Source organism: Pestalotiopsis fici (assembly GCF_000516985.1).
Source record: "Pestalotiopsis fici W106-1 unplaced genomic scaffold PFICI_Scf_7, whole genome shotgun sequence".
Lineage (NCBI taxonomy): Eukaryota > Fungi > Ascomycota > Sordariomycetes > Amphisphaeriales > Sporocadaceae > Pestalotiopsis > Pestalotiopsis fici.
The window spans coordinates 3,467,953-3,481,201 of NW_006917097.1; the positions used below are offsets into that span (position 1 = coordinate 3,467,953).

The 13,249-nt window shown below is 48.8% G+C and overlaps 6 protein-coding genes across 6 annotated transcripts; 4 read left to right on the top strand and 2 right to left on the bottom strand.

Annotated features, from left to right (window-relative positions):
- Window positions 1–1,258: 1,258 nt before the first annotated feature.
- PFICI_10672 (uncharacterized protein) lies at window positions 1,259–3,310 on the top strand (the record flags this gene model as incomplete). Its single annotated transcript, XM_007839253.1, has 9 exons — window positions 1,259–1,346; window positions 1,410–1,469; window positions 1,541–1,734; window positions 1,800–1,959; window positions 2,011–2,171; window positions 2,236–2,572; window positions 2,628–2,847; window positions 2,912–3,043; window positions 3,106–3,310. The coding sequence occupies 9 exons, from the start codon at window positions 1,259–1,261 to the stop codon at window positions 3,308–3,310; spliced, it is 1,557 nt and encodes a 518-aa protein (XP_007837444.1).
- Window positions 3,311–3,742: 432 nt separating this feature from the next.
- Window positions 3,743–5,111, bottom strand: PFICI_10673 (uncharacterized protein; the record flags this gene model as incomplete). The annotated part of the gene is made up of 5 exons (XM_007839254.1): window positions 3,743–4,160; window positions 4,216–4,310; window positions 4,383–4,751; window positions 4,820–4,938; window positions 5,000–5,111. 5 exons carry the CDS (start codon window positions 5,109–5,111, stop codon window positions 3,743–3,745), a joined length of 1,113 nt encoding a protein of 370 aa, XP_007837445.1.
- A 712-nt stretch (window positions 5,112–5,823) lies between these two features.
- On the top strand, window positions 5,824–7,261 carry PFICI_10674 (uncharacterized protein; the record flags this gene model as incomplete). The annotated part of the gene is made up of 8 exons (XM_007839255.1): window positions 5,824–5,939; window positions 6,018–6,063; window positions 6,142–6,225; window positions 6,281–6,373; window positions 6,435–6,598; window positions 6,654–6,733; window positions 6,789–6,988; window positions 7,043–7,261. 8 exons carry the CDS (start codon window positions 5,824–5,826, stop codon window positions 7,259–7,261), a joined length of 1,002 nt encoding a protein of 333 aa, XP_007837446.1.
- Window positions 7,262–7,881: 620 nt separating this feature from the next.
- PFICI_10675 (uncharacterized protein) lies at window positions 7,882–9,355 on the top strand (the record flags this gene model as incomplete). The annotated part of the gene is made up of 3 exons (XM_007839256.1): window positions 7,882–8,012; window positions 8,099–9,193; window positions 9,253–9,355. The coding sequence occupies 3 exons, from the start codon at window positions 7,882–7,884 to the stop codon at window positions 9,353–9,355; spliced, it is 1,329 nt and encodes a 442-aa protein (XP_007837447.1).
- Window positions 9,356–10,396: 1,041 nt separating this feature from the next.
- PFICI_10676 (uncharacterized protein) lies at window positions 10,397–11,337 on the bottom strand (the record flags this gene model as incomplete). The annotated part of the gene is made up of 2 exons (XM_007839257.1): window positions 10,397–11,196; window positions 11,268–11,337. 2 exons carry the CDS (start codon window positions 11,335–11,337, stop codon window positions 10,397–10,399), a joined length of 870 nt encoding a protein of 289 aa, XP_007837448.1.
- A 748-nt stretch (window positions 11,338–12,085) lies between these two features.
- Window positions 12,086–13,203, top strand: PFICI_10677 (uncharacterized protein; the record flags this gene model as incomplete). Its single annotated transcript, XM_007839258.1, has 4 exons — window positions 12,086–12,197; window positions 12,273–12,383; window positions 12,464–12,789; window positions 12,883–13,203. The coding sequence occupies 4 exons, from the start codon at window positions 12,086–12,088 to the stop codon at window positions 13,201–13,203; spliced, it is 870 nt and encodes a 289-aa protein (XP_007837449.1).
- Window positions 13,204–13,249: the final 46 nt, after the last annotated feature.

The window sequence follows — 13,249 nt, forward strand, 5'->3', positions numbered from 1 at the left end:
CAACCCGCCAAGCCACATCGGATTTGATCCCATACGTAGCCATGCCCATGATCAGGCGTGATACCTACAGAAGCCCCCAAAAGTGTCAGATTTTCTATCCATGTGTCAATTCAGCTACCATGATTGACGCTGACCTTTAGACCACTTTGTCCCAATCTGACATATTGCATCTTGGGAGCTGGCTTCGAGTGGCCATACTCCACGGGTACAGTGCGCCCCTTGAAATTAGTTCTCAACATGGTGATTGAAATGTAATGGTATGAATAGAAAAAGTCACTGGTGTCAAGTAAAGGCACAACACCTATTCATAACAGATATGTTGCAGTTTCTACGAGACTTGTAGATCCTAAAAAGCCATACGAATATATCACAAGAATTTCCTACATACACTCCAATGTTGGGCTGCTTTGGTGTACGGGCTCCAGGACGAATATTCACTCCCGCCTCGAGCCTCTCCACCACGAGCGGAAGCGCACTCCTGGTCAGCGGTCTGCCGCCTACCCGCCAGCATGGCCGGGACGAGCAGGGAAAGGGAAAAGTGCTGAGCTTCACACCAGATCCACCTTTACAGCTACATAGTATACATGGTTACCCCAGGTTTTCCCCAGATCTACGACTGAGAACGAGTAAGGCCGGTAGCCACTAAGACGTCATGCATACCTTCAGGGACGCAGCAGAAATGATAGCTTCCATGTCTAGGGAATCGCGTAGAGTGAAGCGAAATAAAATCGTTTGATGTTGGTCTAGACGCATTGTTTACCCATTTCCTGGCGATAAATCAGGTCAGGGTTCTGCAAACGACTCGGGTACAATACCATGCCAGTAAGAGCAGGATAAGATGAGCCGGCAAATGACGGAAAACTCCCCCGGACGTCTGTTAAGTTGCAATTTCTCGTCTTGTCCGATGCGAGCCTTGCCCAGATTTTCAAAAAATGATTGGACACAGAATCGGATGGGATATAGCAAGCCTATGTAGTGTCTTGCTGGTTGGTGATCAAAGGACTCCAACAAGGTTTGATCGAGGGCAGCTTTGGGCAACTCACAGCGAGTACATAAGCTCACTACGCGTCTAGTATAATATAAATATAGTAATGAAATCAAAGCTTCATGAGACCTTGATCGCCATCTCAAGAAATACTTCGTTCAATGAAGCCCACGCTTTAGGAAAATAATAGCACTACCTATGTTCTATTAGCTTCCACACATCCTATTATATGATAGATTACCTGATACCACGTTATTCACATCCTGGAGCATTATGACCATCTCTCGCCCTGAGCAATCCGTGACGGCCAGCTTCCGAGACGTGCCGAATAATACCAATAAATATTGGTGGTTCGATGCAAGTGCGTAATGCCACATGGTGGAATCCTCCGCCATCCAATTCTACGCTAATGTCTATTCATTAGGCCTTCGCATCAATGTACTTCACTGTGTCGGTCTTTGTGGCACCCTCTTCTTCAATGGATGTAAGTCGAGTCTTTGACGGCGAGAAACCTCGTTCTAGCTTTGCAAAGCTCATTTAATACTACAATTACAGATGACGGAAGTCTATTTAATGGTCTTCAAAGCATCAGTCAATGGCAAGAATATTTTGGATACCCAGACCCATCGACATTGGGTCTGATGAACTCTGCTGGATTTCTGCCTGGGTTGATTGCCAGTTTCTTTGGCGATGCAATTGCTCGGTACCTCGGACGCCGCTGGAGTGTCTGGATTGGCTCAATGATCACTGTCCGTTGCATTACCCTTTTAGAAGTTGACAATCAAAACAATCTACTGATACAGATCATACACAGGCGGTTGGGGCTATTGTCATGGGCATCTCTGCAAATGTTGGCGTGTTTTGTGCAGGCCGCGCCATCACTGGATTCGGTACCTCTACTGCTGTAGCCGTCGCACCGACTTTACTGCAGGAGATATCCCACCCTCGGATCCGGGCGCAAGTATCGGGATTCTGTAGGTTAATTTTTCTTTTGATGAAATTCTTATTGCTGACTCCTCTCTAAGATACTTGCATATACTACATTGCAGCCATTCTTTCCGCTTGCGTCTGTCTTGGATGCATGAATCTGGTTGGCGAGAATTCTTGGAGAATACCATGTTTCCTTCAATTAGTCGGACCTATCGCAACCTTGCTGTTGACTGTCACTATCCCAGAATCACCCAGAGTATGTATAACCACTGCATCGAAATTCAACCTGTTGTTTATGGCTGATGGTATGTCTTTCCAAGTGGCTCATCCTCCATGGTCATCACGAAAAGGCTCGAAAAATTCTAGTTGTACACCATGCAAATGGCAAGGACGATGATCCGCTCGTCAACCTTGAGTATAGAGAAATCTGCGCTGCTCTGGACGAAGAAGCGGTCAAGAAGCAGACACGATACTTGGATCTGGTTAGGGGTCGGGGAAATATTCACAGATTAGCGATCGCGCTGATTATTGCCGTGGGCACCAACTGGGTGGGCAACGGTATCGTATCATACTATCTCAGCCCTATCCTAGCGTCTCTGGGAATCCATTCGACCTCAACGCAACTCGAGATCCTAATCGGTCTCCACGTCTGGAATCGTAAGTGCTGGAAATATACCAGGAATCCGCCAATATGGACACTAACATCGAGCAGTGATTGTGTCAACTCTGGCAGCGTTTTATGCTGACCATGTCGGTCGGCGGCCCCTTTGGCTGTCGTCTACCGGTGGCATGCTCGTCATGTTTTGCATTGTCATGGGCCTTTCGGCGGGTTATGACAAGACACAAAATACTGCGATTGGCGCGGCAGCGATTCCCTTTCTCTTTCTCTTCTATGGCGCTTACGACCTCGCATGGACGCCCCTTGCCTACTCGTCAGTCAGCTCCTCAAATGATACCTGGCAATGATTCACTAACGTAGAGAAACCTTTGCTTTAGATATCCTGTCGAGATCTTTCCATTCTCCTTGCGAACCAAAGGTCAAGCTATTTTCATTGCTACACAGACTTTGGCTGTCTCTGTCAACACTTGGGTCAACCCCATTGCTCTCGATGCTCTTGAATGGAGATAGTAAGTCAATTAATCCGATATACACTCAAGTGATGAAAATCTCACCAGAATCAATTATCTAGTTATGCTGTGTATATCGCGATACTGGCTGTTCTGCTCGTCGTAATATACTTTCTGTTTCCGGAGACCAAGAATCTAACACTTGAAGAGATTTCCTTGGTATTTGACAAGGAATCGGCTGTCAAGGCTGCTCGAGAGTCGCCATCGGCAGATGTGGAGCGCGTGCTTAGCATTCGCGAAGACTCGGCCGACAAGACTAGTGAGTGACGTGATTAAGGGCGAGGAGATCAGGTCATGGCGCGGGAGGAGGGCTTGGTCCAACCCAGCCTCGGAGGATCAATGAAAAGCTAGACGAGTAATGATCCGTAGTTAGAAAAGGAGGTCTTGACAGCTTCGATTTGCATACTGGGTACTTTGGCAGACCAATCGTGGCTAGGCATAACTCATTTGTCCTGCTTCTAAATTGAAGGTTTAGTCGATCTTCCGAGGTCTCCATACGCATTTCATTCATCGAGTTGTGGTACCCAAAGAACTGCGTGTTTTGTGGCGGGTAGTGTTAATTGAGACCATAGTATCGACATGGAACAATCAAAATAAACGCTACTATTGGTACTACGTGTTTGATGATGCATCTCCACAAAGCAGTGTCATATCGTTCTACTGATCCATTCGTACGCCATTCTGTCTGTTCTCACGACTTTATCGAAGCTTGGCCAATTCGGCTTCGATGGCCTCTTTGGCTTTCGCGTCCCCACCATTGAAAGCACCAAGTACATCCTTCATCTTCCTGACCACAGCCTTGTCCTTTTCCATATACTCTGCCAGAAGCTTGCCATTGTCGGCCAGATAATCAGCGTGGATATCCGCGAGTTGGCCATTCCACTCCTCCCCAGCCAGAGGATCAATATTTGCATGCCCCCTCAATCTTTCGGCCGTCTTGAAATTGGCATAGTACGGAGCTTGCTTCTTGGCAGGAGGATTCTTCAAGAATGGGTACTTTTCGTATGCCGCATCGTCCAATGGAGTCTCTTGGAGTTCTTTGAGATGATGGGCGAGGATGGTAATGTGTTGACAGCCAAGCTCGGCCGTGGCCAGTACCTCGCTGACGTTTGCGTTGCTACTTGGAAATTAATAAAAAAATTTCACGACATCTCAAGTATCATTGCACATACCTTGCAATGACAATAATGGGCTGGTCCTTGCCAGTCTCCTCGTACAGCTTCGTGTAAGCTTCGAGAACGTGAATCAGACGCGGCGCCATGGGATGCTGAAATCAACACAAGGCCAATTAGTATTGGTCAAGTTTCATCAGAAAGTGAGACTTTTGGGAGTGACATACCTCAAGGGCCGGGTCAGAGCCCTTGTACATGTGCGAATCATCTTCATATGCTGCAACCTCGTTGAAATACGGGCTGATGTACAGACAACCAGCCTGCGAGGCGGCAACCGCCTGTGGGAGGCTGAAGAGCGAGGTGCCGAGAACTCTGATGCCCTCCTTATTCAGCTGCGCCGCGGCGGCCATGGCGGGGCCGGTCGTGGATATCTTGATTGCGTATCGGTTTCGTCCGATGCCCACGTCTTTAAAGGCGCGATCGAAAGCATAACATGCTTCCAAGACTTTCTCTTTGCTGTAGACACGCGAAGGAGAAACTTGCACCAGCACGCGATTCGTGATGTTCTTTAGGTTATCGGCGCAGAACTGTACCATCTGCTCGTTGTATGCGCACGTTAGAGCTGCCCATCACGATCCTCAAGGGAGATGTTTAGGAGACTGACAACACGAGTAAACACTTCTTCCCAGCCCTGGTCGCCAAATTCCTTGGTCTTTGCCACAAGCATTTCGCGATACTCTGGCAAAACCATCGTGTTGGCGCAAATGACCTGGTTTGATGTCTCTGAGATACGATTAGTCATTTCATTCTAGGATCAATATTGGTAAATAAAAAGATTCCATACGATTGTGCGGCTTGAATGGCATGGCTGTCGACACACGGGGATCGACTGCATCTACGTCGACATTGCAAATATCCTCGAGTGCCTCAAGCAGCGTTTTCGTTTTGGAGCCCATGATGATATTCTAGCTATGCAATTCCCAGGTGCGATTGTAATTTTCGGTCGATTCTTGGTATTCCTGGATTTAGGCAGAGTATGTACGCACTGATCAAGGCTGGAGTACAAGTCTATATGACGGAGGCATTGGCAAGTATAGCAACTTGTGTGTATGTGACATTTCAGGCCATGGCACGCCCCGCATGCGACCTGTTACCAAATTTGTTAACCCATCTTACCTGTGATGCCTGAGCTACCTTCACGAGATGGAGACAATAGAGGTGATCGAATATCTTTCCGCTAATCGCAGTAGCCAAGATTCCCGCATCCGCAGATTTCCTTTTCCCATTATTCCTTGCATGAAATCTGGTCATGCCGATACGAGTTTGCCGCAAGCGAATCCACTAGCGTTTCCGCCTACCCGCCCTTCCGCAAGTGGGTAATACTCTGTTCTCTCCCTACTGGTCAGTCATCTTTACGTGAGTGGGGAGGCGGCATCGCATTGTATTGGACGCAATGTACGAGTCGAAAGCCTTGGTGCAGAATGTACTGTGTGAGCAAGATACTGGCACTACAGAAACCGATCATCGCAGCCAAAAGAGGAAAAAAAGATGTTCATGCTTCTTGTGCACATAATAGTTAGGGACAAAACGCGAGCAGGTTGCTCTGCCAAAAAAACTTTAGTTTCAATTCGCGAAGTTGTAAAAGAACCAATTCGGATTGCTTCAAACATGTCGCCTGTAAATGCTAGAAAGGCCAAGCTGAACGACGGAAACGAGATTCCCATCATTGGTCTGGGAACTTTTCTGTCTGCGCCAAATGAAGTCACCAACGCTGTTATCGCCGGGTTAGTCCTTGACTACTGTTATTTTCTCTTCTTGTGATTGTCTAAACTTGAACAACTGCAACTGACTTGGATATGCAGATGGAAAAGTGGAATGCGCCATTTCGACTGCGCTCAATTCTACAGAGTAAATGCACCCCTTAGGCGCGCCCCAACCCAATGACATCTTATCTGGACAAACTGATTCTAACTGCTATTACAACAGAATGAACAAGAGGTTGGGACTGCCCTTAAGACCTTGGCGAATGAGCTAGGATTCAGGCGTGAAGACATTTGGCTGACTAGCAAAGTCTAAGACTCGTGAGTCAATAAAAGTTGATCTGATTGAGATGCAGCACGCGGAGCCAATCAAAAGTCATCATCGACCTGAGAATGTAAAAAAGGCCTTGGATCAGACTTTGAAAGACTTGCAGACGAGCTACATCGACTTATACCTGGTAAGTCTTTCATCTTGATGACAAGGCTGAGGATTCATGAGCAGCTCTAATATGGCCACAGATTCATTGGCCCGCAAATTTCGCAGCGATCCCGGATCCTGCAAGCCCAACAGGAGTCGCTCTTGAGCCTTCGGAAAATGGCACGATGATTCTTGACGACGAACTCAGCTTGGTAGACACGTGGAGAGCCTTGATCGAGTTGCAGCAGCAAGGCAGGGTAAAGAGGTGTGTATCGCACCAGAGATTCTTCAATCGGATTCACTAAACTGATCTTATCAAGCATTGGTGTCAGTAACTTCAGTCCCAAACATATTCAGAAGTTGATTGACGAGACTGGGGTCTTGCCAGCTGTCAACCAGGGTGAGAGAATACGCGCGATCTCCCCCAAAATGAAGGTGACTAAGTGGCGAAATAGTTGAAGCACATCCGCTATTGAATCAAGCTGGGCTGTTGGAGTATTGCCAGAGCAAAGGTATCCACATAACAGCTTATATGCCATTTGGCGGCGATGTCGGTCGTGGCGGAAATCAAGTTTTGGGCAATCCACTCGTTGCGCAAATTGCGGACACGACAGGAAAGCAAGCTGGTCAGGTTCTCGTTTCATGGAGTATCAAGGTAAGTTGTGGACTTCTTTCTTGTGGCTGGTGAACTGCTAATTTTCCGTCCAAGCGCGGTTTCTCTGTACTCCCCAAATCGGTCAAGCCCGCCAGGATCGAAGCCAACTTCCAGGCCTTTGAGTTGAGCGACGAGCACTATGCGGCATTGACCAATCTGGGCAAGGTTCCTGTGCGCTTTGGAGGTCTCCCGTACACGTTTGATCCAGCCTGGAAGGTCAATGTTTTTGACACTCCCGAAGAACGTGCCGCGGATTTGTTTGAACCGAAATAGGTCTGGAACAATGCTTCGATTGCGGGAATGATAATGCAAAGGCAATCGCCTCAAGCAGAAAATAGACACATGTTGAGATTTACCTGTCTGGGGATTTCTGGGGATTATATTCACCCTGGTACTGTAGAGAGGCTTGAGACAGAGAGCCCAAGAAAGGGAAAAGAAAACAGTACCGAGACCGTTTTTCCAATTTTGAATACATGGCTTTCAAGTTTGTGTAGAAATCCATAAAGTCCAGTGCTGGACAGAAAAGACACGGGTAGAAAGAATTTTGACATGCATGAAATAGTCATGGGCACCATGCAATCAAGACAGTGTGAAATATTGATTTGTTTCTTGTCCCGTGTTGAAATGATTCTCGTGATCAGTGATTGTACCCCGCGTTACAGTTGGAGTGTTTAGGCAATGACCAGCCCTGTGAGGAAGAAGTTGGGGATCCCCCGGATTGGCCCTATGCAACCTCAATGCGGGGTAATTTATAGCGTCCCATGGCTCTGTCGCCCCCTGTCATCTAGCTCTACTTCTAGAGCCACTTGACTTGGGGCAACTGATTCTCTCTCAGCTAATGGAACCGTACAATAACGAAATCAAAAATACTGCATCTTCCACGCCACAACTGCATGCAGAGAAAGATCTACGATCGGAGGGACCACGGTGCTGGTCGGAGCGGGTGTGAATCTGTACTCGTCACTTTCTCCTTTGACGGGACACATCACTATGAACTATCCCAGGAGGCGAGCGCCAATCGCTTGTAACTTCTGCAGACAACGGCAAGACCCAAATCCAAAAAAATCCCCTGCCAGTCGTAAGGATTATATGAGACTAACAAGCTTGAAGGAAGCGAAAATGCGATGGCCACCGTCCAGCCTGCCGGCTCTGCAGTGTTTCTGGCGTGCCGTGTCAATTCGAGGACGCTGGTCCGACTAGGAATGCAACCAGAGAGGAGGACACTGCCACCACAGACGTTGCTGCTCTTGAACATTCTGTATCATCGAGTCCATCAACCACAGAGCTGCTCCGGCGAATCGATGAACTCAAGTCACTGCTGGGACGGCCCACTGAGCCTGAGCCTGAGCCCGAGCCCGAGCCCGAGCCCGAGCCCGAGGTGCCAGTGCCAATGCCAGTGCCGGTGTCAATGCCGCTGGTGGCGCCAGTACCAGATCCCCTCATGCCCAAATCACCTCAGATGTCCTATCCAGCTTTCTATGGGAGCCTTGATGAGCCATCCAGTCTCCCGGCATTCCTCGCCACCGTATTCTCGCCAACCGAAATGCCGGCTGGGATGCCTTTTGGGGCGGACCAGTCACCCTCCAGCTTGGAGGGCTATCATACAGACGACGAACCACTGACGATCCCCATCGGTCACCTTACGCCCACGAGTAATTTGTTTTCGTTGCCGGAAGTCAAGAGACTTATTGGAGAATACCCCGAAGATTATTTTCTTCGCATCGAATCCCGCCGCAAAGCAGCTCCTGACCCACCACGGGCCAGCCTTGCTGAAGCCTTTGCACATCTCAAGTCCCACGAGGATGAGCGGGAGGCACTGCTAGACGCCTTTTGGTCTGAGATACACCCCAACTTTCCAATAATTGATCGCCACCGCTTCAAAGTCTTTTTCGACGGGATTGTGAACGATGGCCCTGCATGCAACACCGATGTGGCCTTGTGTTTGATGGTGTTGGCACTGGGTCAGCTCATTAGCAGCCAGCCGGACTCACTTGGCGACTCTAGCATGCCGCCAAAAGAAGTGGATTACTTTTCTCAGGCATATCACGCTCTAACATGTGAATGGATCACTTCATTTGATTTCAACCTGTCCTTGTCGACTGGTCTGGTCTACGGCGCCATTTACCTCGCCTATGTACAGCAACCTCTACTTTCCTGGAAATTGATCCATATGGCGTCCATAAAATTGCAGATGCTGGTGGCTCGGTTAGTTCGACCATTGTCAAAGGTACAGACCACAAAGATGCTTGGCTAATGCGCTTCAGACTCAAAACAGACCTCGTGAGCCAAGAAGAGGCCGACTGCGTAGGACGATTGTGCTGGACTTGCTTCCTTCTCGAATGGTTGTCATATCCACTGGATCAATAACTGTAACATGAAGCTAATGCCTCTGCAGTGATAGCTTGGCCGAGTTCCACCTCCCACGAAGTGGCATAGAACTGGTTATTGACGGCATGCCTTTTCCGTGCTTCACTGCCCATATGGATCATGACGGGCTGATGTTTTTGGCTCTGTGTTCCGTCCGGCGTCTTCTCAATCGGATTCATCGCGCAATATATGCAGTCTATCCCAACAATACATACGCACTAACGCCGACGAGTCTGAGTACCCAATGGTCGTCGAGAAGCCACTCCGATGGGGCCATGATTACTGGGCCCTTTGAGAACGTTTGTACGGAATTGATCAGACAACTGGATACATGGTATGAATCTCTGCCGGATAGTATCAAACCTGATCTGTCAACGACTGTGCCGTGCAACCTTCAAGATGCTTGGCTACGAACACGATATTGGTCTGCGCGACATATTATCTGTCGGCCTTGTCTCATATATGCAGCGTCAGTACATGACCAGCTCCACATTCCCTATTATGTGACAAAGTATGCCGAGACCTGTATCCAGAGCTGTCGCCAATACATTGAAACAGCTTCGTTCATTCTGGAAAAGAGAACCCCATATAACTGGATGACCATGCAAGGGTAAGTGATGCCTGGAAGTTGGATCAGGATTCGTTGAGCTGTTGCCTTGATGAGCCAACTCAGAGAAGTAACACTTAGGCTTACGTGATGACAGGTTACTGGCTTGTGTATTCATGCTTACAACAGCAGCAAGCAGTCGGACACAAGATCGCCTCGTACCCGACATTGACGGGCTCCTGAAGAAAGTGACTGCATCGATACAGCGATGGGTAACACCAGATTCAAGTATAGAATCTATCAGCTGGATGCTGGGAACAATATGCCAAAAGCAGCGCTTTCAGAGAACGTTGCCGAGAAAAAGCTTTTCTACTGGAAAGTGAGAAAGTGATATCATTTGGCAATGCTTTCCAGGTCTCCATTGTTTTGTTGAAGACGTCTATTGCACGTACATGTGCTGATTCTGATCATTGTCTATCACCATACATCTAGATCTAAAACCTCATCCCACCATTGGCGCTGATGACAGCACCCGTCGTCCATGCCGAGTCGGCGGTACAAAGCATCCCTACCACACCGGCAACTTCACTCCAGTATGCAGGTCTGCGTCCGCCCATTTTCGTAACGGATAATTCAACCAGGCCTGCATCATCGACATCCTTTCTTATCGCGCTTAGAGGACAAGCCAGCTGGAATGGTTCCATATTCTTCCAGAATTGTTCTCCTGCTGCAAAATACATATCACCTTCGACTGGCCCTGGGTTGACGGCGTTAACTGTGCAGCGCTCGGCTAGTTCGCGAGCCCAGGTTCGCGTCATGGCTTCTAGAGCTGCCTTGGTACCACCATATAGCGTGTGCGTGAGGAAACCCATGCTTGAGGCCACACTGCTGATATTGACAATGCGGCCCGAGCGGTCGGTTGGCAGATATGGTAGCAGCGCTTGGGTAACGCATATCGGTGCGAGGACGTTGACAGCGTAAATGCGATGAAATTCTGCAACAGGGACATCTCCGAGCTTGTAATCGCCGCCCACACCCGCATTGTTGATTAGAATGTCCACTTGCAGGGTGCCGTTGGAACCGGTAAATGCATCCTTGAGAGCGGCCACGATACCGATACTGGCCTCCTCAGGTCGGCCCAGATCGGACTTGCAAAGCACAACTTTTATACCGTGTTCCGACTCCAATTCAGTGCGAAGTTTATTTGCGGGTTCAGTGGACGAGTCTGAAGTGTAGACTCCGAGGATGTTGGCACCCTTGGCCCCTAGGTTACGTGCAATTGATGCACCGATTCCTGCAACTCTGGTGAGATGTCTTTGCCTGCAGCACTCGGGAAATGTTTTCGGGTGGGCGCTAGGTACTCACCTCTTGACACGCCAGTGACAACAGCAAGTTTTCCCTCCAAGGGACGGGGAACAAGTCTAATATCGGACATTTCTTGCGAGATTTCTACCAAAATAATGACGTTGTGAATGATGATATTCAATTGTTTTTGGAAATACTACAAGGGATACTTCTTCTAGATATCTGTTCATGTCGAGATATTATAAGATGAACTTGGGGTAAATCCATTAAACCATGCTCTTCGGCAGCGGCTGGGGCCTGTGCTGGTCCAGACACGCCTAACCAAGATAGACAGGGAGCGTATAACAACACCTCTACGGCTTGCCGCAGCATATCCGCAGACTTTGTGACCATGGCCATGAGCTCGGTGAGTGTCAAGCTCTCAACTTCATGGTGGCGGAAAGGCGGGATCTTTTCTACCAGTTCCGCCACTACCTAGGTACTACCTTGAAGGTAGAGCCAATTGAGCTACTGCTGGTTCTTCATCTTCAAACTGTCTAACCCCACGAATAGCGCGCCAGTACAGCGCTCTAGGTACCCCAAGCTCTCGCGACCTCCACCGAATCCCCCACAACTACCCCGCTGGCGGATAAGCTTTTACCTGATTATAGCGTACTACTTTGCTGGAAGCAGAACGAATACATCATACTAGTGGACATGGCAGATTGACAGGAATGTGTTTGTTCATGACTGGTTTGTTATAACATCAAATAAATATTTACATTCAAACCTTGACGCATGTACCAGTAAAGCTTGGTGGTTGAAGTCGACCAATTTTCCAGTGTCTGACTGACAGCTCATGCGATCCTACACTAATTGATCGCGACTGCAATCCAGCCATGAAAGAGGAAAACGTTCACGCCTCCAAGTTTCGGGAGGCCAAGCCCTCACAGGGCAATCCCTCTGCGCCCGTGTCTGAATTGTTCAGTCTTGCCGACCGCACCATTATCAGTATGTTTGCGAGCCATGCTCTCGGTACCCCTCCTCTTCGATCCCAGTCGGACTGACTGGTTACTACGACTGTAGTTACTGGAGCAAGTGGGTTTTTGGGCACGACAGTTGCTCAGAGTGTCATGGAGAGCGGCGGTGATGTCGTGTGCCTTGACATTATGGATTCTCCGAAATCAGCTGAATGGTGTAAGAAACCACGTCCCCATCCTCTCCGTCAACTCACATTATTATCAACACCAAGCTCACGTTGTTACTCCCGAGGTCAGCGGCGGTCGAGGCAGCGGCTTCAAAATTTCAGTGCAACTTGACCTACTACCAATGCAATGTCCGAGACGCTTCTGGAATCACCGACACGTTTGCAAAATTTGTGCCGACGCTGCGCAGTCCCATCCGAGGCCTTGTCGCCTGTGCTGGTGTTTCCGATAATGGGCCTGCGACGGACTTTCCGGCCGAGTCTTTTCGCCGGCTTTTGGATATCAACGTGACTGGCACGTACTTGGTCGCCCAGGCCGTGGCCCGGGAAGTGATCAAGACGGGTGTCTCGGCCAGTCTGGTTTTGGTTGCTAGCATGAGCGGCCATGTCTCCAACAAGGTGGGTATTGTCCCGAGTCTACTCCTACATATTTTCCCTTCCACGTTCGCTCCCTTTTTCATCTTATGCAACAACTGATAGTCTTTCATGTAGGGAGTTGATACGGCTGGCTACAACTCGTCCAAAGCTGCTGTCCACCAGCTCGCTCGATCATTGGCGGCCGAATGGGGCTCGCGGATAGGTATACCACTAATTCGTGTCAACTCGCTATCTCCTGGTTATATCCGAACTGCGGCAACGGCAGAGGCTTTGAAAAAACCTGGTATGGAGAGTCAATGGGTTGGCGATAATATGCTGTACCGTCTCAGTACCGTAGACGAGTTCCGAGCACCCATTCTTTTCATGCTGGGCGATGGTAGTAGTTTCATGACGGGTGCTGATTTGAGGGTAGATGGTGGTCATTGCGCATGGTAAAAGATGATTGTAATGATTTGCCATTGTGTTTCTACCTCCCAAATGA